We start from the raw sequence: 24,383 nt of genomic DNA, 5'->3' as shown, positions 1-24,383 counted from the left end.
AGTCTGCCTATGCTTATAATATGGGATTTCACGAGCAGGAAGGTAGGGTTTGTCAAAATTGTCTCTGGAATGATCTTTAAGTTATATATTAGGTTTGTTGGTTGGTTGGTTGGTTGTTTTTGTGTATTTGTTTTTTACATTGCTGACCTACAGAAATTTATTTTACTTTCTGTTTTATACCACAAGTAAGGAAGTATCCTTTCCTGACAGCACTTTTTTCCCTGAATCACTAACTTTGTTAAAGATTCTTTTCAGTAAGTTTCTTCCTGTATAGTCCTTTTAGTTTCTATGCTTTCATTTCTCATTGAACATCATCTTACTTTGTGTCTCTAAAATATTTATCACTTTCTTCTGTACTTCTGTATGTAGTGGAACGGCTACACAGTTTTAATATATGCTGATTTTGATACCTTGCACTTCACAGCTTTGAATTGCCTTTGTATCAAATCGCCTTGTAGCTAGTTAAAATTAGAGCAAAATAAATTGTTATATTATCTACTGCTTTCTTGAAACAGGTTAGTCAGACTTGATACATTTCTAAGGCTAATTATTTGGGCAACACCTATAGACCTCAATCCTACAGCATTGTCTTTATGTGTAAAACCTCATTGTCCATTTCTACCACTTCCTGTAGCATCTGAGAAAATTGTTAAATTGGAATTATTTACTTGGCATAAATAGGATACGTGTGCTTCTTAAAATGATCGCAGTATTCTCTACCTACCAAACTGTTGGAAGTTTGCCAACAGTTCAGTACATTCCAAGATCATAAATACTTTATATTAATAATGAAGGAGTGAAAATACTGAGTAAAGGCTGGCTTACAGATGGAACAACTCAGTAGTACTGGAGCTGTATTCAACAATGCAACTTAACTAGATTTAGACTGGATACAATTTGTTCTACATCAGTCATTTGTGAGTTATGTAACCGTAAAACCAGACTTTTGCAAGCGTCTTGAAGGATATGTCCTAATTACAAATCCTCTTACCTGTTCATAAAGCTGTGGTGTTCTCTGAAAGTTTTGCACTGATGATGAAGCTGCTGAAATTACTGCCTGAAAGAAAATTCAATGGAATTGCCTTGCAATTTCTAGACAACGATTTCTCTGTTGCTCTGCCCTTCATTTTCGTCCTCACTCAGTGCTTGGGACTGATAATTAATACTACTTTTAAATTCACCAGGTGTGAATTTTGTCAGTAGTATCTGTATACCTACAGAGAAACCTCAGTCTGTTAAGTCCATTCTGTTAAAAACAGAACAGTAATCACAAACACTTGCCCACTTTTGAGGGTCTTCACTGCATTTATATTAATCATTGGTTCATGTCCAGCTCTTTTCCTTTTTCTTTGTCAACCTCCAAATTTTCTTTATCGTCATCCCAAGCTATTTCAGTACCTGTACAACCATAATTACACAGATGTTATTTTCTGTGATTCTTGGAGACTGGATTTACTTTTTGCTTTGGCAGAGAATTTTAATATGTCTTTTGTCTCTCTGTTTGGCTTTAGAGTGAATTTCCAAAAGGATGAATATTCTCCACCTTTTGTTTCTGCTAAAAGCATGTTGGGAAGAGGAGTTCATGTTTTTTAAGTGAATTTAGGAACAAGATGATAAAATAGCTGCTGTTAACTTCTCTTACTTGAAGTGTTTGCTTTTAGCAGCCTACTATATTGCTCTATTTGCATGAATTCTTCAATAAGTAATGGAAACAACTGAAAAAAAAAAAGAGCTTTTGCCTACTCAGTCCTATTCACAGCAGTATATTTACATGGCAAGATTTAGTGTCGTCATAGATCATGGTGCTGTCTAAATTTGGAAATCTTTGGAAGCCATTCAAGTAACAAATGTTAAATGTGGCCTTCTACTCAGTTTCAGACTGTGCATCTAACTTCTTTTAGTTGCACATAAAGCACATAATACTCCTTAGAAGACCTTCCTGGGATGTTTACCACAATATAGGACTTAATACTGAAGGGACTTGGTAAGTCATAGCAGCACTATATCAAAATTATCCTTAGGGTTAATTGAACTCAGTGAGAAATTCCAGCATAGTTATTTATTTTGTGTTGTAGTTAATAGATGGTTAATACATTCTTCTGATAAAAGTAAGATACAATGACCTTTTTTTCTTATTGTAAGCAGTACATGCTTAGGTCTACCAATTACCTCATTAGAGTATCATCATCTTGCAAGTGTAGTAAAAAGTACAGCATCTGTAGTATAATTCTGTTTAAAAATCATACAGTACATTTTTTCCTACTGTGAAGAGTTTTTTGCACATGCTTTAGAGTATTAGATGGCTAATGTATCTCATCACTTTCAGTTATGAGGATATTAAATTAATATGTATTTGTGCTTCTCTTTTAGGAGCTTGAACAATATAAAAGAAATGCTTCTAAATCCTGGAAAGAAATGGATTTTGACCCTGACTGATGAACTGCTAAAGGTATCTTCAGTTTCACATGTGCAAAATTAATTATTTTAATGTTACACTAACAATTTAAATTTTTTAAAAGTGGGGAGAGAAGAATTGTTCAGAGAGATGAAGACTGGCGGCAGTCAGTCCTACCTATTTTATAATTGGTAACAAATTACTCAACTTACTTTTTGAATGATTTTGCCCTAAACGTGTATTAAATGCAAATATTTTTTTCACACCCAAAGTATGAAACTACATGATAAAGTATGCTAGGCATCTTTTCCTAGTTCCTTGCATATATGATTCAAAAGCAAAGCTTAAAAATACATTTGCATCATAGGATGCATATCATTTGAATAGAACAGTTCCACAAAAACTGGCAGAACAAAATAGAAGTTCAACCAGTTTTGACCTGGTCTAAAATTCAAAAGTTTGCTTCACCAGGAATTATTTATGGCACTGTATAGCATTTTAATACCTCTGCACAGAATTCAAGACAAGACATTCCTGTCAAATATTCAACTGCTAGGAATTCTTTCTAATGAATTTGACAGATAACTTGGTTAGTGGTAGAAACATAATTACTTCACATTCAGCCTAAACTTGGGAAATGGTAGCCTAAACTATATACAACTTTCTGTTCATGGACTTCCTCTCTATAATCAGCTGGGCTGAGCCTTTTGAGAATACGCAAGTCAAGATCTGGATTAAAGCCAGACGTCTTTTGAGAGCTAAGCCTTGTAGACTTGTTGTCAGAGAGTAAATGCCTGGACAGGCACTTGGCAGACCAGATTGTAAGAATATTCCCTGCTGAACAACCCTACATGGGCATAAAAATGGCAAAGAAACTAATTTGGTATTGTTCCATCCCTTTCTAGTTATTTGTAACATATTTGTTCACTGATTACTTTTTCTGATGTAACTTAAGATATTTATATATAAAGATAATTAGAAAAAAATCTTGGCCTCACAGTTAAGTGGAAAAGTTGCATTAGCTTGAGGATTTCATACTCTGTTAAAATGTGCATCATCTCAAAACTGAAATTATTTTCTTATGGAATTTTAAGATAAAGTATACTTATCTGTATGATGTAATCACTAGCTACACCCCCACAACAAATAATTTCTTCGTTGAACAAGAAAAGTAAGTTATAAAACTTAGGAATTCAGCATCTGCTAGTCTTTCCATTTGGGAAGTTACTTCTATTTATCATTTGGATAAATTAGACTCTTTGACATGTTAGCGAACCCACAAGAAAAAATTCAAAAGAAAGATAAAAATTACATCACTTCCAAAAAATTGGCAACATTTTTTTCCCTAGTTAAACTGATACTTTATTAACTTTTTTTTCCTAGTAATTCACAAAGTGCTTCCAAGATGGGATTTAGAACTTGATAATGAGAAGAACGAACAGATATAAATAACAGCTGTCTTCTGTGATCTACCATCATTTGTACAACTAAAACACGTTCGGTAACTTTTATGTTTGTTAAAGATCATAAAGATTATTGTACTCGGTGGCATGGTTGGACAGTATGCATAAGATTAAAGTGAAATGATTTCTTGATTCTGTCATTATTTACACTAGTTAGTGTGTTTCTACAAATCCCCCAAATGGGATCAAAACCAAGCATACTACTTTAAATACAATTCTAGGAGAAAGAGTTACTAGCAAGTATACCCCTTGGCTTATTGGTAATAGTTAAAACAAAAATAACAACGAAGTTGGGGGAAGAATTAGAGCACCAGTGACATATATTGCTAAAAATGACGACATCAGCAGACTAAATTAAATTCAAAAGCCTTTTCAAAGATATAATACTGTTGATACGGCTGATTTAGGAGTGGGGTACAAGGAATAGCATGAAGCCATTCACCCTCTTAAGAAAAGCTTGTTTTTCAAGATGGAAAGCATCCAGTTAGAAACAAACAAGAGAAGATGAATGTGTTTTTCTATGTATGGTCATTTAAATTCTGAAATCTAAAATCCAGCAAATCAAGACTTCAACTGTAATGAAATTAAGAATGTAAAATTTTAAATTACATATTGTCAGATCTACTACCTTTTTTCACTGCCTGCTAATAATTCTCTCTCTAATTTTGAAGCTCAGGATTGCTATAACAGCAAGTACTGGTACAAAAGCATAGAGCAATAAGAAATCCATTGTGAACCGGGACAATGCACCAGGAAAGGTTTTGTCAATGAACTGAATGCCATGGGTGAATATACATGCGGAATTAATTGTAGTGGAACCGTTGGCTCCCCCTGTCAAAAGAAAAAATTAATTCCTTCAGTAGGTTAATCGGCAAAATTAAAACTCAGGCTCCAGTATCTAGCTCTTATATTTAATATAGCTAGCCTTAACGTTATTTTAATGATGAACTACTGCTCATAGCTATAGGTCCCACCCTTCGGGGGTAAGAGAATCCATATGTTTCTGCAGTTAATCTATGCCATATTTTTTTTGAAGAAATGAACAAGGGTTCACTAGGAGCTTTCTGTTTTGTTCATACTAGGTAAAAGATTTGTGGCTTTTCAGGTACGTTGTCTAGAGGGGGGCCTCAAGAACCAAGATGACAGACTTGCGTCACTCACATTAACCATCAGCTGCTGATGGTCACTACCAAAGGCACGGAGTCATTTTCTAACAGGTGTTCACATGGTCATATTCAAACAGTTGCCACCTACCCTCTTATAATGAAGGGGACAGGAGAGATAGATGACGAACAGTGAGTGGATAAAGAATATGGAATGCGTCTCTGCTTGGAGAGCAGCACAGACACCTGGCTACACAGCCCAGAATAGCTTCGGGCAGGCCCATAGCTGTAAGTTTTAGTGCTGTTGATGGATTCACATCATCCTTCTAATCTCTCCAACGTGATTCTAATGTTGTGCCAGTTATCTTGCTCACAAACAGCAAAGCACAACTTGACAGAGATCTAAGCTGCTCAGTATTTGCTGTGGTAACACACATTTGAACTGAAGCTTCACTAGAATTAGAGGAAAAATCTGGTCAGGTGTTACCTGTACTGCGCCCTCCACCAATATTTGATCCTGTATTGTGTAATTCTGTTGATATTCTATGTGTAATAGTTCTGATAAGCACATAGCAGGCTGCAAAGTTTACTTTCCAAATCAACTCAAAGGGGAATAAAATAACATATAAAGAAGAAAAAGATAAAAAACTGAAAGAATGAGAAATAGTTGAAAAAAGCAGTCAAATATTTTTCTGGCTTGCAGATACAGAGTTATAGTAAGCCTCTACTAATCATTGATTTTTATTTTTTTTAACAATTAACAAGTTGTTTAAATCTTTAACTTATCAGGATACTTTAATTGTTTGCAGAAGGAAGATAAGCCTCGACATCTCATTAAAATTATTTACAATGGACTTAGATTTATTCTTTTAATTGCACACTTACCGCAGGTGAAGCTTAAGCCATAAAATTCATTGACTACAAGAATTTCACTGCTGTATTTTTGAAAGGTAAGATAACTGAGTATTTTAAAAGGCGTTGGCATTTCTTCTATGGTCCTATAAGAAACAGAAGTTAAATTGTCTTTTGCTAACATTCCATGAGCCAGTTCTGCCCCAAGTGAAAACAATCTCTTAACTTTGGGCATAGCCTGTTACAGCAAGACTTCTTGGATGTACATGAAGGGTTTCCAAACATAAAGTCTGTCCTAGTGATAACTGAGGCGACAGCAACAAAGGTTGTCTCTGCCTTTGGTACAGTGTCATAGCATTCTGTCCTAAGTTGTTTATGGGCAGTCACGAATACTTCTGTGAAGTTTTTGTTATTCATATTGCAGTGATAAACTGAAAAGGGCAAGAAGCAATATAAACACTACAAACAAAAGTGTTGGTTCCAAAGTAAGAAACCACCACCCCTCATTCTATCTTCAAAACTAAAAAAGGCCTTGTAACAATTCATGGGATATAATAATGATAATACAAAAATAAAGCAAAGAAGAATAAGAAGAGAAAACAGAATATGAGCATTTTTGAAATAACATTATGCAACAAGCCTGGGCAAGTTTGGCACCTAAAAGTTCGCAAGACTTTTTATAATTAAATAACAGCAAAAAACCAGCCCAAGTTTCAATACCACTTTAAGTATCCCTCACTGTGTATGAGCTTTCATTATCAAAGAGATTCATAATATTGATTAGCAATGTCTTCACTGTAAGGTAAGGCTAGAAACCACTCTAATACTTTTTAAAAAGTTACTTTTAAAAGTTAAAAAACTACAGTAGCAGGAATAAACTACCTTGTTATTATAAACATATATCTTCCTGAAATTAGGTAAGGACCACATTAATTAGATACTAACCTAGTTTTATTTAATAAACAAATGTTAGCTGAGATCTACTGTGAACAGACAAAGCATTATCAGATTTGTGAAGACTCTTAAGCGAGAGGACAACCTAATGACGTATTGTTAAGCTTATTTCATGGTCACTGGAAAGGTCACAGCTGAGCATATCATATTTTCTAGGCATCTGAAACACATCTTTGTTTTCCACAATAAAACATTTATTCTGAGATGTTTCTCAAAGAAATGATAGTTTCAATACTGACATGAGAGGGGAAAACGCATCAAAGTTCATGTAATTACCATGCAAAAACATGTATTTGCACAATGATGCAGCGAACGAATGTTAATGTTGCTTCATATTTATAAAACTAATCGTTGATTTAATATTTTTATATAGTTGACTTTATACAGGAAAAAAAAAGTGTCTGAAAATTTTAATGACTAAACTGGAGAAGAACACTAATAAGATAATTGAGAACAGCTTTCTGTTTTTTCTAAAACTGTAATTCCCAGTATTTAGTACCTGTGACTAAATACTGTTACTAAAAGGTCCAGTTTTTTGGTTTTTTTTTGAAACAGACAGCATTTCATGGAATCATGTTGGCATTATTGAAAGACTTTAGCTGAGCTGATTGATTTGAATTGAATAAATCCTCGATTTATTTCCAAAATAAGACAGTGAAAAAATTAAACATTTTAGCATATTTGCTGATATCTAAAGCTATTGTTTTTGTCTACATTTGTATTTAGTACGTCTAACATGATTAGGTAGTTCTTCCTCTGAAGGTAACAGCTGTACTTGTTCCATCGCAACCTGTGCATTATTGCAGTTAAGCAATACAGATTGTTCATGAAACCCTCCTATAGCTAGACTATTTTAATAATAACACCATAAATAAAACTTTTTCCTACCTTACAAGTCCTGTTCCCGCTACCACACCTGCTGAGTTAAGCAACACCACTCCACTTTGGACTATATTTGGGTTTTGAACCACACCAAGCATTACAAGCGTTAGTAGTTCACCGATTACATGAGATGCGAAGACAACAGCGAAGAAAATTCCAAATCTGGAAGCATCAGGATACAACCCTACAGTCCTGTACAAAAAATGAACAGAAGAAATTTTTAAAAACACGGGTTTGGTACTAGACTTGAAATGTAACCACTATTCTTGGTTTTATTCATTTTTGCAATCACAGCACATTATGTGAACCGTTTATCCCTGAGCTCCTTGCGTGTTCTTTGGAGCCTTAACATGAAGGACATCCACTTAATTTCCTGTGTGCAGACACATTAGGTTTCCTCCATCTAGATTAAGCAGGGGTATATAAAGATGTAACTGTAGGAGAAATTTGTGTTATTTCAAGATAACCACCATGGCTTTAAAGATCATTTAGACTAAAATTGGCCCACCTTTACAGTCTATACATTTAAGTTATTTATGTAAGTCACATCTGAAAAGAACATCTTTATGCAGATAATTAGGAGGGAATTTTGTACTTCTGATACTGTGCATGCAAACCTAAAAACAGATATATGGATATGCTCATCCTAATCAAAAGGAAAGCTAATTGAATTCACCACCCTTGTAATTCATCCAAATGCAACTTCCTCCAGACTTGAACACTTTTCAATAACCAACACGCTGTTCCTAGCTTTTCCCTCAATTAATTAAGGAAATGTAGCACCACGCCCAATTTGTACTAAAGAGTAAAAAGCTAAGAAAAGCCAGCAATTGCTTGGCAAACTTAATTCAGCCCTGTAGCATATGTGACAGATGACAAAAACCTTTTATTATATGGTGACATATTACTCTTTTTTTCACAACACCTCATACCAAAATTGCCTTATACTAGGTATGTACTGCATACTCTGCTTAGCTAACAAGCAGGTATTCAACACTACTTTCATCTTCGTTGCTCAGGGCCCTCTGTCTTTTTTATAATGCACCATGCTTGAACCATGATCTTAAAATAGAACTATTAATTTTCTCACAGTTTTTTCTGTAGCATTTTTTGCATGCAATACTGAAATAATCTCTATTATAAATAGGTGGCTGAACATTGACTCTTCAAGTATTAAACACTCACTGAGCGAGCGGGTATTTAGCAACCTCTAATCACAGCTTGGTACAGAAAGAACAGCTCTCCAAAAGTCCTAGCATTAAAGTATCACCTGCTCTAATACTTCTCACTATGAGCTATGCAGAGCCAGACTAGTAAATCTGGGGCAGGAGTAGAAACAGATGAAAAACAAAATGAAAAGAAAAGAAAAAAGAGAAAATGACAGCAATAGAATGGCAGGATAACATACACTGTTGGAGCATTTCCCAGAGGCATCCTTAGCTGGGAAAATGCACAAATAGAGTGCGTTAAGTTGACTGCCATACAGAAGTGGCTGTACTTGGTCTTGGCCGGACCTGTCGCGTGCCTGATCTGGTAAGAGTTCGGTTCTGCCTCTATGTGCCTGCATACACAAACTCAGAGACAAAACGGCTTGTAAGAGCACACACCAGAGGCTATAAAAGCCTCTCCAAAAGAGCAAAGCCTCTCCTGTTGAGAAAAGTTTAGCCCTGCACAGGTCCAATCTTCAAAATTTCACAGGAGCTGCCAGACCTCAGAGGCCTAAGGGCACTACAAAGTCACTCTGACACTTCGCTTACTGATGGCTTTCAAACAACTACGAGACAGCAAAGACACGCAAAGGCTAACAGCAGTAAATATTACCTGCTAGCTAGAACCAAGAGCTTTACTGTTGATTGTGGTTGAAGCTACCAAAGCACAAGGGGAAAGTCTGTGGCCATACAAATTTCCTGTCTGGTAAGGATTAAGTGACAAACAGAGGCTCGTGATGCTCATGGGCACCATGCTCATGTACCACCAAGCCTGCCAGTCGTTGGTACATGCTTTCCTAGAGACTGTCGTCTAATTAGCATCACAGAATCACTCAGGTTGGGAAAGATCTCTAAGATCACCAGGTCCAACCGTTAGCCTAGCACTGCCAAGTCTACCAAGTCCAATGCTACTGCCCACTGGATTCAAGCTCCGTGGTGTGAAAGGGGAAACCAGCAGGCGTGAAGTCACCAAACTCATTTTGCAGACATCAGCTGCCACTTGAAAACAAAAATAATCTCTAGTGCAGTACACACCACTCCTTTCACAATGAGGAAAACAACTCAGAAAAAGACTGAAGGATAGAAATGGGTCCCTCACTACCTTGCTATTACCTTACTATAGCAACTGTGGACTGTATTAAATTCAGAATAAGCAAGCAGAAGAGGGGAAATTAATTGAAAAGGAATGAAGAACACCAGACCTATGTGACAGGTGAAACAATTAAAGGATAAAATATTTCATCACCAAATTCTGTGGTATATTTCACAATGATGTGAGGAAATTAATGTACAGGGGAAGCAATTTTTACTATCAAATCCTTTTTCTCAGTACCAGAAATCCGCTTTTGTTCCTTTCTTTGAAGAGTAGAAGAGAGGATTCTGGATCTCATCACAAACATATGCTGTAGGTAAATCCCAAACACTCAAGGAAATGTGAAACTTTGTCTGTGTGTATTCAAAGTGTGACCTACCTGCAACACCAAGCCTTCCTGCAAATACCTCGGCAGTACTCAGCTGGCCTTTGGCACGACTGGTAAGTCTTAAGGGCTGCTCAAGTCCCTGATCTTATTTAACACCTCCTACTAGAAATGTACACCTAGTCTTACCACTGCCTGAAAAAGAGAAGTTAAAATTGCATCATCTTTCCTTAAACTTTCTCTGTAATGATCTGAATGATTCTGAGAGACAACAGCACGAAGCCACACCAGGAGGCCTATTGCTGACAAGGGAACTGAAATTAATAACGAAAACAACAATCCAACAGGTGCAACAAGTGCTTACCAGTATATAAAGATGCTGAAGATTGCCGCGCTGATGACACTGAAGGGCAGGAAGTGCAGTATATAAGCTAAGAGCATTTGCCACTTCTTATACAAGCCATCTTTACTTTCTTGGTCACTGATAGCACGTAAAGGTGGAACTGGATAAAATATAATTAAATATACAAGAAATAAATTAAATCACCATTGAATTAAGAAACAAGACTTGTTTCTAGCAAAAGTTATCTCATGCACTGAAACAACTTTGCATATTTATCAGAAAACTGCTGGCCAGTCTTCCCTTTTTGTATATAAAAACTAAAGACATGGAAAAGATGCCATCACTGGATAATTTATTGAGGTGCTCTGATCTCAAGGTGATGACAGCAGGGTACGTTCCCTACATGAGCAGAACAGTTTCTAGGGCTGTAAATAAAAACTACTGTTGGTCTTTGTGTGACTAATCTATGGTAGCTCTAAGAGAAACACCCTCTAATAAAAACATAATCACCACATAATAGTCTTAAATCTAATTATCCTTGCTTGCTGTCAAAGCTGGTTTGTACTTCCACCCTTACCATGTGTCTTTGGCTTTGATCTTACTTAAGATGGTAAATTTTAAACCTAGACTTTGTCCTGCCTTCATAATGCTACATGCGGGCAAGTTCCTGCATAGTTCACAACAGCACCTCCACACACAGGCCAGCTGTAAAAAGGGAGAGGCAGGGATGAGAGCATATTCCTTCCTTAAGTGCAGTTAACCTGGAGCTTCTTGGATGCACTGATCTTTTTCTGCATAGTGAAGCTTGCAGGAACTTCACTTTTGAATTTCATGCTTCTGCATCAACTCTGACATTACCTAAAACTGTACGGATCCCTTAAACAATCCTTTTAATCTTCAAAAAATACTTATTCCTAGTTACAAAATAGCAGCAGCAATACCTGCTGCTGCACAGAACGGAGGACAGAAACTCACAAAGGGCAACAGCATTGAGCAGCCCTGTGTAGGGGGGGGCACTCACGCACTGGTAGATAAGCCCCACACGGTCCTGCACTGCTCCTTTCTCCACGTCAGTCCTTAGTCTAAGAAGGAAAAACGCTACAAACAAGCCAAACAGAAGATTCTGGAGGAGACGCATGATGATGCCCATCTTATCTCTGGAGAAATTTCTTGTTATCCTCCTGAAAATGAAACAAAACAATAACAAAATACTTGTTAGCTATGACTGACCACATGTTGGTAGGATATTTAGCTTTGACAAAATCTTACACACAATATGTCCCTGAAAAAAGCAGTATGAAAAAAATAGGCAAGTGAAGTGGTAGACCAAAATACCAAGAAAGTGCATTTACAGAAACACAGAAAAAGCCTGAGAGATTAGTAGGTAAGGAAAACAAAGCAAAGGAATATTCTTTTAAAAAACAAAACAAAAAGTCTTACCGGAAAAGAATCCATAATTTGGAAAAGGCACCAGGTGAGTCTTTGTTTTTGAATGGTATAGGTGGCCGATCTTTCATACACCTTGTTCTTTCAATGGCTGCCAGTACTTTGCTAAAGATCTCTGAGTTTTTGTAGGCTGATGTAATTACCTGAACCCTACTGTAGGTTTCAAGTTCACGTTCCTTGCTTCGGGTGTCCACAGAAGTCAGATCCACTGTAAATTTACAAAATTTTTACTATATATACATCACTTTCCATTAGTAGCTATTCCCCTCTTGCAAGAGGTGAAGTTTATTTCACTCCTCCCTTCTGTTTGAAGCAGTGTGAACAAACGAATGTGCAGCCACAATAAATCTCCACGTTCTGTGGCTCCTGTAGGACCCTTGAGGTGTTGGGTTCTGTGTCTAGGAACACAAGGGCTGAGCGGGGTGCTGGTCAGACCGTTAGTGTTCTCCTTGCACAGCACAGGGCTGTGCTACCCGTGAAGCACTACTGCTGCCGAGAGCAAGACAGATCCCCAGCTGCGGGTGAACAATAACGTGGATGGAAAGACGGCTTTCTGGTCACGTCTCTCTCAGGTTTTCAGGTAAGTACTCTGATACAGCTCCCTGATTCTCCCTTGTCTTCTGCCTGCTCCTCCATAACCCTGGAGCTTTATTTTTCAGTTAGTCTGAGCTCATTCTGCACACACTTTTCTACACGTTAACATGAAGTTAGAAGATGTTGTGCAGGCCAAGTCCCCCCCCTTGCAGGCTCAGCAAAAGCCAAAGAAAAGTTCCATGGCAGCAAGTAATATTTGTTTATGAAATGTGAATACTTCATGGCATTAATGTTCCTTTCTGATAAATCCATCGATACCTATTTCCTGACACCAACAACTCTTCCTGGCAGATGGGAACTTTATGCATGATATTTGTACAAGTCATGTGGATTCATCAATAGTGCAAAAATGTAGTAAACATGTTCCTTAACCCTAATAGCAATGATTTATTTGACATTTCAAAAACCAGATTCTTGTTCTCAGGTTTTTATATTATTTGTCCATGTCTGCTGATATGTCAGTATTAAGTTACCTGTTTTTAAAGTTCGTATCGCCCTTAGATTTCAGTTTTAGTGTTATGCTCAACTTCAAAATACAACAGCAAAGGGTATCTGTAGCCCTTGTCCAAGAGTATTAATTTGTCCTCAGAACCCAAATTAAGCTTATGAATACTTCCTGGTGTTCTGAAAGCTGGAATTTAGCATTATTTTATTCAATGGTAAGCATAAACTGAAGACTTCACTTCTGGACCAAATATCTAATGCCTATCATCCATTTGCACTTTTACAATGTGCAACTTTACAATAATATAATCCATGCTCAGTACATCAGATCTTATTTTCCTCTACTTTTGGTGTAAATGACATCAGAATCTGTCCCTTCATTCACATCATTAAATCACACAAAAAATATAAACTACCAATTTTCCAAAGACTAAATATTCTGATGATTCTTTGCTCTAAACTGTATTTTTTCCTTTTCTTGTCACATTCAAAGGTTGACATTTGAAGAATGCAGTACTTTCTTTACCAAGCTGTTTTAAATGTGGGTCTAAATCTCAAATCATCTATGCATTTCAAGACTATTCAAATTCATGAAGACAAAATTATCCTCACTGTCACACCAGTATTTTCAGCTTCATCCCATTCCAGCGTCATGTCAACAACCATCCTCTCTTCTCTCTGAATTTAGTTAGGATGCCACCTAGACAATAGAAAAACACTGCCTCCTCTCAATGTGCTGTTTCTGAACACAGTTTTTTTGGATTGGTCAAATTCTCTGGTTATTGTTCAGCTGTGTTGTTAGAAATCAGCCTACAAACTATATAAGATATATGAGCACTCGCACACGTACATGTGCAGAGACACACACACAAACACGTTTACATGTTCTTCAAACATTTTTCCACTCGATCAGGTACTCAGATGCCCTGCAGTGTAACCAAGCCTCATTTTAAAATCTCTTGCAGACATTTTTTTGATCCTGAATTGGTTAAAAAAAAAAAAAAGAGTATGCAAACAGCTTGCTATCATTACCTCCTGAAGCACCCATACCTTCTGCTCCAGTAGTTCACCCTAGTACTAGAAACTCCCAAAACATTCTAAAATCTCAAACAGTGAATGCCTAGAAATTCATCCTTTGGTCATCCTGTATTTTTTCTACCCTTCCCTCCATGTAACAACCGTGTTCAGTTGCTTGGCATTACAAAAGTCTGTGAGAGCACAAGACTTTCCACAGTTTGGGGATGAAACTGGTATTCTTACGTCCAATGGACAGCCATAGGGAGATGCTGTCAGGTGCTCACAGGTTTCATGAAGACGAGATTCCTTTTTTATTGGTAGTTAACTCCTTTCTGCTGTCTTTCAGTCCTACTGCAAACTTGTGTTGTTTTTATGTTGTCTGTGGACATATGGATGACCATGGGCCCATCTCTCTCTCTCCTCTGAGCTGAGCACAATTATAAGGTCAGGGAAAATTTCAAACACACTTTCAACACACTTTCGGAAAAAGATCTTTAACTTGGAGAAGAAAACAACTTGTTTGTCTAAAGAAAGCCCATATTCTTACCAAAGCAACTTAGATAAACTTACCATAGAAGTCAAAAGGATTTGATTGTTCAGGACACGAATAGCCACAGTTGCTAAAAAATGTGATCATTTCCATAGGGTTCCCACAGAAAACCATTTCTCCAAAGCTCATGATGGCTATTTTGTCAAATAACTGTGGGGGCAAATTAGCATTGTAGCAACACGTACTGAGAAGAAGTACATTAATTCTTGAGTACAGCTTTGTCTTGGTAAGAAAAATGCTTTGACAGGAAAAGTAGTTTTGACACATTCAAACTTCCTTAGTATATTTCTGTCAAAGGAAGTTTGTCCGTTCCCTCACTCCTCTTAATGGTTATGCAAGACGACACATTTGTAAGCTCTTAAAACTAGTGCTTCTCAAATCAGAGCCAGCAGCATACAGAGGTAACCCACAAACAGAAGTGAGAGCTGTGGACTTCACTTCTAACCGCACCTTCACTTACTGACTGACCTCGTTCGGCATTTAATAGCCTCTACCTGCACAATCCCCCAAATTTTGGGAACATTATCCTGAATTACTTAAGGACAGCACTGTTATTTGGGTGTATGTTTGCCAGGACAGGGTTCCCACCAGCTGTGGCCAGCCCATATTCCCAAGACACCAGGGCCACTTTAAATCCACTGTCACTTCTGTCTTGAACTGCAAGTGTTACCAAAATATCAATACATATTAATAAAGCGCTACTTTTTACAGTGCCAGCACACCTGAGGGATTTACATGGCTTCTGCCAGTATTTTATTTGGGTAGCTTCGTATCACAAATGTCATGTGCACAGTCAGCTTCTGCACTACTGGCACAGAGCAGCGTGTGTCCCAGCACGCCCTGCACGCGGCAGAAGGCCAGCGCTGCAAGGTTAAAAAGACAAGGCTGTATTTACACAGGGAGGAAGTAAAGGAGCTTTTTGAGGCAACTATACTGGACCTTGTCCTTTTATCCTGAAAAGAACTTAAGTACAAAAAGGCTAGTAAAAGAGAAAGTAGCAAGTAGATGTAATTTACCCTGAAGAGTTCTGAGCGAGGCTGATGAATTGTAATAATCACAATCCTGTCTTTGTGTGCAAGCTCTGAGAGCAGCGAGACAATCTGGTTTGCAGTCAGGCAATCCAGCCCTGTTGTTGGTTCATCAAGTAGCATGACCTCTGTGAAACGACAAGAAATAGCATTAAAACTCAGGCAAACAGAGAGCAAATGTTATGGCTTCTGCATTTCAAGACATTTTGACAAATACTGTGGAAATTACTTTACATGTGAAGTTCCACGTGTAAGCAGAGCATGCACAGTTATTATTGTGACTTGATATTTCATCTTTAGTTAGCTTCAGTGGTTCAGTTTCAGCTACTAGGAATAAGGACAAAGAACTACAGCAAGATCACAGCATAATCTTTTTTCTATGTTCAGGTGAAATCAGAAAATTACTCAAAAAGATTTGATGTCTACACTTGCTTCTATGATAAAATTCATCATGTATACAAATATAAATATAACTGACATAGTTAACCTGAAGTTATCATCTTAATTAAAGATATTTATACATATTGAATTATTTGTGAACAAATTAAGAGTTATATTAAAATACAGCACGTATAATTCCATAAACGAGAGCAGTGGTGTTTTTTTAACTTCATTTTCTTTATCATTTTATTGCACGTCAAAAGGTAATAGTTACAGTCAAATTGATTGTTTTCACATAGATAAGATAAAGTACAGAAGAGGGCAACTCAACCTCAGTTAGGGTTTAAGGAGGAGGGAGGAGAACTTACAGGTTTATTTACACAGAATTACTGTAACATGAGCTTAGTGAGCAATGAATACTTCCAGTGAACTGTCCAGGCATCACCATTAGCACACAGTACCCATGGAATCTAAGTTCTCCCTCCTGCCTGGTGTGTAGTCCTGGTGCATCTGCAATGCTATAAGGACTCTGGAGTCCAAGAAATGGATGGTATGCATCGGCTCTGCAAGATTCTAGCACCTTTAAGAAACCATCTTAAAAATTATGCAATTTACAGTGCTGTTTCCCATGGCTAATCCTCCTACTCACTCTCCTACTCTGCTTTTTCATTCATCTGACTTGTTTTTCTTTACAGTAAAACTGCAACCACATAGAGAGCATGGCATGCATCAATATTTGGATTCTTAGCAAGGGAAATACAACATGAGGGCTATTATTCTCTTGAGCAATTTTACTCTGTTTTGTTTGTATACTTTCCAAGTGAGCAAAGTTCACTTGCTGACTGTTGTTTTGACTCTGACACGTACGTGGCACTCACACATACATGGTTCAATGACAGCTACCCCACTACAAAAACTCAGTGCTTGCTTATGTACAGCTCTAATTGGTTCAATAAACCATCAATCAACGCATCAACCAACATTTCATACGTGGGAAGAGGGAGCCCAGAAAAAAGTAAAATGGATAAGTTCAGGTCTAAACATAGGTTCAAGTCCCTAAGATTTTAAAATTCACTGATTTCCAAGACCAACTAATAGGTTAATGGCAGACCTGAATTACTGCTCATCCTTCTCCGTTATTGCTAGACTAGCTTTTGCTGAATTATAGAACAAAAATGCTTTTGTATTTTGAAGTGGTTTATGAAGGTCCATAGCGGGTGCACAAAGTGACACTGCTCTGCTTTACTCTGAAAATCCACGCAGTGGTACTTACTTGGATCTTGTAATAGCTGGGCTGCAATTGAAACACGACGCCTCTCACCTCCAGAAATTCCTACAAAAATATGGCTTCCAATTATTTTGTCAGCAATGTGGCTAAGACTCAGCTCAGCCATAACTGCATCTACCTGAAAAATAATTACAATTTAGAAAGACTAATTACTGTCCAACTCAGATACTCAGGGGAAAAAAAAAAAAGGAAAAAAAAAGGAAAAAAGGCATAATTTTAAGCTAAGACTTTCCCAATATGCTACTTTCATCCATTCTAGTTGGAAGGTACTTGGCCTCATTTCAATTTGATTATTTTTAATACAGTATTTCAATTAGTGTTTAAAATGCATTTTAATTTCTATTTCTTCTAAAACGAGTAGAATTTTAGCTTCAGTTGACATTAGGAGAAAAGCATTTTGGAGGTGGTGCTAGAAGTTATGCCATTAAACATAATGTACTAGTCTTGCTTCCAAAATAAGCGAGCAGAAAGGCAAATCAATTTGGGGGCAGTACGAAATACTGAATGGAAAATAGGTGAAGAGAGAAGACAGAAAGCTAGCGCCTTTGATCGGGCACATCTGATCTTTACTCTCAACAGAGGACAAAAAGAGCCCTCTAGTAGATCAGAAACACGCCTGTTTTATGAAGAAGGTAGCTTGTAAGGAGCATAGTAGCGCTTTTCAGGGCTGCCCTGGTTAGTGGGAGAGCACCTAAGGAGCCAGAATAGTGCCAAAGTCATCTCTGCTGTTCATGAGACTCGCCAGCATACATCGCCTCAGGCACCCCAGAGAGGCACGTCTCCTAGATACCAAAGAGGAGCTGAACTCTATATGCTATATTATAGCAGCACCTAGGGCAGCAGTTAACTGCTGCAGCTTTGGGCTGAAGAGTTTTGTCCCATCATATTGGCTGTTCCTCAAGGCATCACCACAAGCTCCCTGTGGAGGTGCTGAGCACCAAGGAGTCTGTGTTCTACTCCTGGCTCAGGAGAAGGATTTCTCCTCAGCCACAGAATAAGGATTAAGAAACCTCTTAAACATAAAACTGCCAGTGAAAGCATTACATGATGTCATATCTGCGTTTCTGGTGGAAGATGATAAAATACAGACCTTCTTTTTGATGACACTGTTGGAGCATTTCTGAAGAGCAAGTAAAGCTGTGTAGGTCAGAGACTCTTGTATGGTGAGGAAGCTTAGCAAAGCATCATTCTAAAAAGAGATGAAGGAAGCAGGAGTTAGTTCAGTAGGAATTAAGATATTGCTTTTGCTCACACACTTTTTTTCACTCATGCATTTTATTAACTGTTTAACACTAAATTTACTACTGAAATTGCAAAATTGCAGTCAGAGTACAATAGTGCGTTACAATAGGAACTTTCACTTTTTTTTTTTTTTTTAACACAGGAGGAAGTACAGCATACAGAAACAAATGAGGAGATTAACCTGTGGTACATAAGAGAAGCAGTCTCTAAACTGTTCCTTCTTCAGATGACGGCCGTTCACATATACTTCTCCAAAGAAACTGTCTTTATGTCCCAGTCTTCCTGATATTGCATCTAAAAGTGTTGTTTTCCCAGATCCTTTCAAACAAAAGAAATTAATCATATGATGAGATGAATTTTGCAATCTCAAGTGTGATAGCCTCACTTGGATGAAGACATGAAAACAAGAAATCATTTTTCCTCAGTAATGTTAAAGAAATAGGGAAGTAAATGGAAACCTAGAATGTGTGTGTGAATTAGCATCTATTTCACACAAATTCACACTTCATAGTGGACCATTTGGGTTTAGAGGTAACCTAATATCTTACTGAAGTTACAATTGCCAGCTAGAAGATGGAACTCTGAAAACAAGTGCCATGTTTTCGCAAAGCAAGGGTTAAAAGCAATTGCAATTTCATTATTTAAAGCACAGACCTCAGTCACATTCAGGCTACCATGGAAGTCTCCAGTATTAACTCTGATTTTATACGTTTAAAGGTACAAGAACAACTTACCAGAATTTCCTAAAATCCCCATAATCTGGCCACTCTCTATGTGAAATGAAACATCTTTAAGTATTTGCCGAGTCCATTTTTTATGGTACAAAGGAACATTCCACCAGGGGCCAACACGCTCTCTTGGAAAACAAACATCAGAAAGGAAGAAACACCAAAGATGTAAAAAGCTTTGCGTGAAGCACACAAGCATGGGAAATCCACTTTATAGCATCTTCTTCAAATACATTTGAAGAAAAACTCCTGGCTCTGGAGAAGAGACCTGCCCTGCCTCCTGCGAGCCACCCACCCCACCCTGAGGTGGCGGCCCAGCACCGTGCAGCAGGTGGCCCTAAAATGGCCGCCAGTCTTCACGGGGCCAAAGCCAAGCCCGCAGCCCACCTGTCCCTGCCCCTCTCCCCTCCATCCCCAGGTCAGGGCAGCTCCCAGCAGGTGGGGGCTCCCCCTGCCACCCTCCCCAGTCCTACCTGACGGTGTAGGAGACCCCCCGCACACTGATACTGTTGGGGGGCTGTGCCGAAGCCTTCATCTCACCCACCCGCCCATCGCTGCCGTCCTCCTCCAGGGCAGGGGGCTCTCTGCCCGACATCTTCCAGTGCCAGGCCCGTGGGCTGCCTCCCTCACGCTGCCACCATGCCTCCACCGGGTAGGGGCAGCTCCCTGCTCCTTCTGGGCCGGAGCGACTTGCTGCCCCCAGCCCTCACCACCCAGGGAAAGCAGCTAGAAGAAAACAGAGCAGCTCTCGGTGCTTTCTTTTCCTGAGAACAACTGACAGGCAATTAGCAGAACCCACTATCTGATGTACCTTTAGCCCGAGCTGTTACTGTCCCAGAGCAGGGGAGTATTTCCCTGTCCACAGGGTCACACCAGCCGCAGAGACGCAGCGTGCCAGGAGACAGGGTGCTGCAACAAAGGGGCCTGGGAAGGGCCAAGTTCAAAAGCAAGGGGAGAAGGCTCACTCTGCTTCTCAACAAGCCGATCGCCAGACCACCGCAGGGCGCACGGCCCTGCACTGCCACCATGGAGGGACCCCCCGAGAACATCCCGCTGGAAGGCGGTGGCTGGAGCCAGGCAGCACGGGAGGTGAGTGAGACCGGCGGGAGGGACCCCTTAGCGCTGCTGTTCAGACCACTTAGGGTCACGCTGCTTTCTGCTGCATGCCTGCACTGGAGAGATTAGTCAGCATTGTTAGCTGTGAGGGCAGGAATTGCGCACAGGCTGTGATCACCATCTGCCAGACACCTCCGGCAGCCATAGGACGCCAGACAGGGAACAGGGGAAATGAAGCTCTTCTAGCAGCCCTCAGGTGAATCTGAGAGTTACACAACTTGGGTGAAATGAAAACCCAGACTATGAGCCACTGGAAGAGCTTTAATCCCCTGAAATGCCAAAGGATGCAGGAATTAGGTTGATCTCCGATGGCTGACTCAGGATAACATGCCTTTTGCCTGTTATTTTACAAGACGTTTATTCAGCAGAGGTTGCAGTGAAGATGGTGGTTAAAAATTTGGTTAGTTAAATTAATTCCCTGTCTGATTAACTTTTTCTTACTGAGCAGACATTATTTGCAGATACCATTTACTCTTTGAAAGCATAGACATTAGCAAATTATCTTCTCTGTGCGTGTGATGGTGAATTAGCTGCTTCAGGTTACTATGGTGCAGTATGGATTAATTAAATAATGAACATACTTCCAAGCACACCTTAATTTTTAGCTGCTATAAAATGTGAATTTCAATATGTACCATTTTGATCCAGTAGTCATTAACATTCCAGTAGTCATCCATTTTTTCCCTCAGTAATAGAAATACAACCTAATCTCTTTATGGCAGCATGGCATTTGTCTCCGTTTTGAAAATAAACCCATTTAAACTGAAAGCTAATAGACCACCACAGCACAGCATATTTGGCCCTCTGACATGCCTCTATAACAAACTGCATTTCACACTGATTAACAGATAACTCATTTCAACCCTTCATGCTTTTGTACCACTGTAACTTATCAGAAGTATTGTTTTACATGCCATAAAATATATTTCCCTTTCTGTTTCTCCATTTCTGAACTCAAATGTTAACAACTCTTTAGTTATCATAATTAACTATTGTAACTAACCTAATAATTTCTCCAGACCAAGGCCCGGGACAGTATCTTTTGCTCTGAAGAAGATAACAGCCTGTATTTCACATACAGTGGAAAATCAAATGTTCTTGAGGTCAAAGAACTCAACTACCAGGTAAAAGTTCTGGTTTCTGTAGGTCCGTTCAGCAGGGAACTTATCCAACAACTCCTGTTTCATTAAGCAAGCCCTCTCAAAAGTAGTATAAAGCTGATGTTCATGCAAATATTGCACAATCAAATATACAGAAGTTTTGTAAGGAGAATCACACTCCTGGCTACGGTACTAACACGAGGCTAAACCATGCTGTTGTAAAATATATCTAGTAAAACTAGGGGATGATACAGGAAAAGAGGTCCATTTCTAGGCTCTGTTTTCCCTCAGTCTTGAGCTAAATTATTCCTCTCAGGACTGAGGGAGCAGGAGCCTTTGCTGGCAAGAACAAGCATGCAGGAGACAAGGAGAGGATGACAAACATAAGGAGGATTTCAGGAAGCTTTCAGGAAGCCAGTGAAATTTTTCACTTTTGTGCCACGTGGCATCTAAAGTAAGCTTCACGGTTTTCAGTTTTGATTCATTTCAAATTGTATTAAAAATTAAAAATGTACAATAGCAATAAACTACCTAAGTAAGGTAAAGGACAGATAGTTTTAGTGATTATCAGAAATAAGAAGCAAAGGATGAAAACCATACATGTCCGAAAAAGATTTTTTGTCTGTATTTCTGAATATTAACAATATTATTTTAACATATTCTCTGATTTATAACAACTTCAAAAGTATTTAATGTTAAGTAGTTTAACGTATGAATTGAAGAGACTCTCTTTCTTTCTTTATTAGGTTAACACGGCATCCCAGATTCCCTGGTATGAGAAACTCACGCAGATGCAAATGCCATGGACCTGGAACTCAGGTCCTAATTCTCATGTGTCAGTAATCCAGAATCTGAATTTAAAAGTTCGAAGTGGTCAGATGCTAGCTATTATAGGAAGCACTGGTAAGAACAACCAAGTTTCATGACTTGACTAACTCTTGGATAAAACATACACAATCAAAACCAATATTCCTCAGTCTTCTGAATGGCATAATCTAGCTGAGAAAGAACTACTGGAAATGTGTCACTTAAATACATTCTTTAAAATGTACATTTTGAGAAACAGAATCATATTGGAAAAATATTTTTTGAATTTATTTTCCAAAAACGTTTATATTATGACTTGTACATTTGCTGTTTGTTTTTTGAGGTGCAGTGTTGTTACAACTGTGTTCTGCAATCCCATCTCTGCTAGACGTGAGACAGCTTCACAGCTCTCATAAAACAGGCAAATTGCAGACCTTGCCCAGTAACAATGCAGACATGAGGCCAGACCCCATAAGAAAGATCACTTGCAACTGGCAGCATAGCCACAAGAAGCAATTCCCTTCACATGCAAACAGGTCTTATAGAATAAACTATCACCTTCAGATTAATTAACAGAAACTTGAAAAGAAACGATAATGCCTCTTCTATTTGGCTTACAGTATCTGAAAAATGGGGCTCTGGTTTCTTGCATCTTTTTTTTTTTTCCTTTCATTTTCTGGTAGGAATGGTTTAGTCTTCTCAAGGATGAGGTTGCCTAATAGAGAGTTGGCCTTTGCCCTAAGTGGTTAGTGAGACTTAGCTCATCTAGGGGGATAAGAAGTAGACATGTGATGCATTAAATTGAAGTAAAAAGTACCTATGCTTTGGAAGTAAAACAAACAAACCCGCAAAAAAAATATGCTGTGACTCCACTAGACTCTTACATTAGGTTAGCTCAGTGATTCAGTGAAGATGCTCTCTTTGAAAAAGAAAGACAAAACATATTTGCCACAGAAGTTGTAACATTATTTCTACAGAAGAGGTTTTTCTTCCCCATTGCTATGGGGGATTTTTCTTAGCACATATCTAATGTACTGGAAATTGTACCTTAGAGACTCCCCATAGCAAAAGGAAAAAACTTGTGATGAAATAACATTGACTTATAGATATTAGACTTGGTAAGGTAACATACACTGGGTACAAACCCTTTCAGCAAACTAGTCAAGCTATTTTTAAAAGCTGTTTATCATCTATTTCATCAAACGCCTTAGTAAAGTGGATTAAACTGCTGATGAGTCTCACATTGTCAATGGCAATCAATATGCCACTCTTAAATACAGCAATATGTAGTTTACAGATGGACAGGTTTCTTTTTTTTTTTAATGTATATATTAAGCAACAAGTGTGGAGTTAATTTTTCAACAGGAAGACTGGAAACAGATGACATCTAATCATAATGAGAGCTCTGTGTGTTTGCATAAAGTATCATATGGCATGAGGGAAAAAGTCATTTGCTGTTTAATTCCAAATCAGGTTTTGTTTTCACTGATTTACTTTCCTTACTTCTGAGTATAAGCCAACTTTTTCTCAATTATTTAAATGACTTTTTGTCTTGTTTAAATCATAGTTATTTTTATTTAAGTCATGCTTAAGATTCTTATCAGCTGTATAATTGCTCGGTGCCTTAGTCTTTAAACTGTGTAGCTGCTGTTTCTGAATTCACAATTCCCTCCACAAAGCAGACTTCTGCAAAAAATTTAGGTGCCAGCCCTGCAGCCAGTCCAGGACACCACCTTTCACACGTATAGAACAGTAACCAGAGGACAGAGATCTTGCTTCTTAAATTCAGAGCTGTTCTCAAAAGCCAGCTACCCAATTCTCCTGGGACATGTCAAAGGTTAAAGCCATGTAATCCATTCTGGAGGGGAGAGATTTCCTGAACATGAGCTTGCAGTCAGGTGTCAGTATTTTCTTTCAAGATCATTTTGTCTCTGCAGCTTTAGAAAAGCATCACAAGATGTTGAGGAAAAGATGTTAGGGAATGAAAACTTCTATTCTCTGCGACTAAATCACTTTTCAAATGG

General features: G+C 38.4%; 2 protein-coding genes across 3 annotated transcripts in view; one reads left to right on the top strand and one right to left on the bottom strand.

Moving 5' to 3' along the window:
* Nucleotides 1-24,383, top strand: part of DYNC2LI1 (dynein cytoplasmic 2 light intermediate chain 1) — a 52,259-nt gene that overhangs the window by 18,790 nt on the left and 9,086 nt on the right. The window contains exons 13-14 of the mRNA XM_083829118.1: nucleotides 21,472-21,576; nucleotides 22,299-22,455. Coding sequence (XP_083685244.1) covers nucleotides 21,472-21,576; nucleotides 22,299-22,455 — 262 coding nt within the window. The remainder of the gene's footprint in view (nucleotides 1-21,471; nucleotides 21,577-22,298; nucleotides 22,456-24,383) is intronic.
* Nucleotides 3,732-21,441, bottom strand: ABCG5 (ATP binding cassette subfamily G member 5). 2 transcript variants are annotated; one of them, XM_083829114.1, is made up of 13 exons: nucleotides 19,810-21,441; nucleotides 19,343-19,464; nucleotides 18,790-18,926; nucleotides 18,457-18,555; nucleotides 17,352-17,484; nucleotides 15,686-15,825; nucleotides 14,690-14,819; nucleotides 12,059-12,272; nucleotides 11,594-11,799; nucleotides 10,640-10,778; nucleotides 7,656-7,841; nucleotides 5,847-5,959; nucleotides 3,732-4,689 (listed from the first exon to the last, which is right to left on the bottom strand). In XM_083829114.1, the coding sequence occupies exons 1-13, from the start codon at nucleotides 19,929-19,931 to the stop codon at nucleotides 4,493-4,495; spliced, it is 1,938 nt and encodes a 645-aa protein (XP_083685240.1). In that variant the 5' UTR covers nucleotides 19,932-21,441; the 3' UTR covers nucleotides 3,732-4,492. The 2 variants fall into 2 exon arrangements, with proteins under 2 accessions (XP_083685240.1, XP_083685241.1); XM_083829115.1 differs by having other exon boundaries at nucleotides 20,148-21,439.

Source organism: Anser anser, assembly GCF_964211835.1.
Source record: "Anser anser genome assembly, chromosome: 3".
In the NCBI taxonomy this organism is placed as follows: Eukaryota; Metazoa; Chordata; class Aves; order Anseriformes; family Anatidae; genus Anser; species Anser anser.
This window is presented reverse-complemented; position numbering and strand designations above follow the sequence as displayed.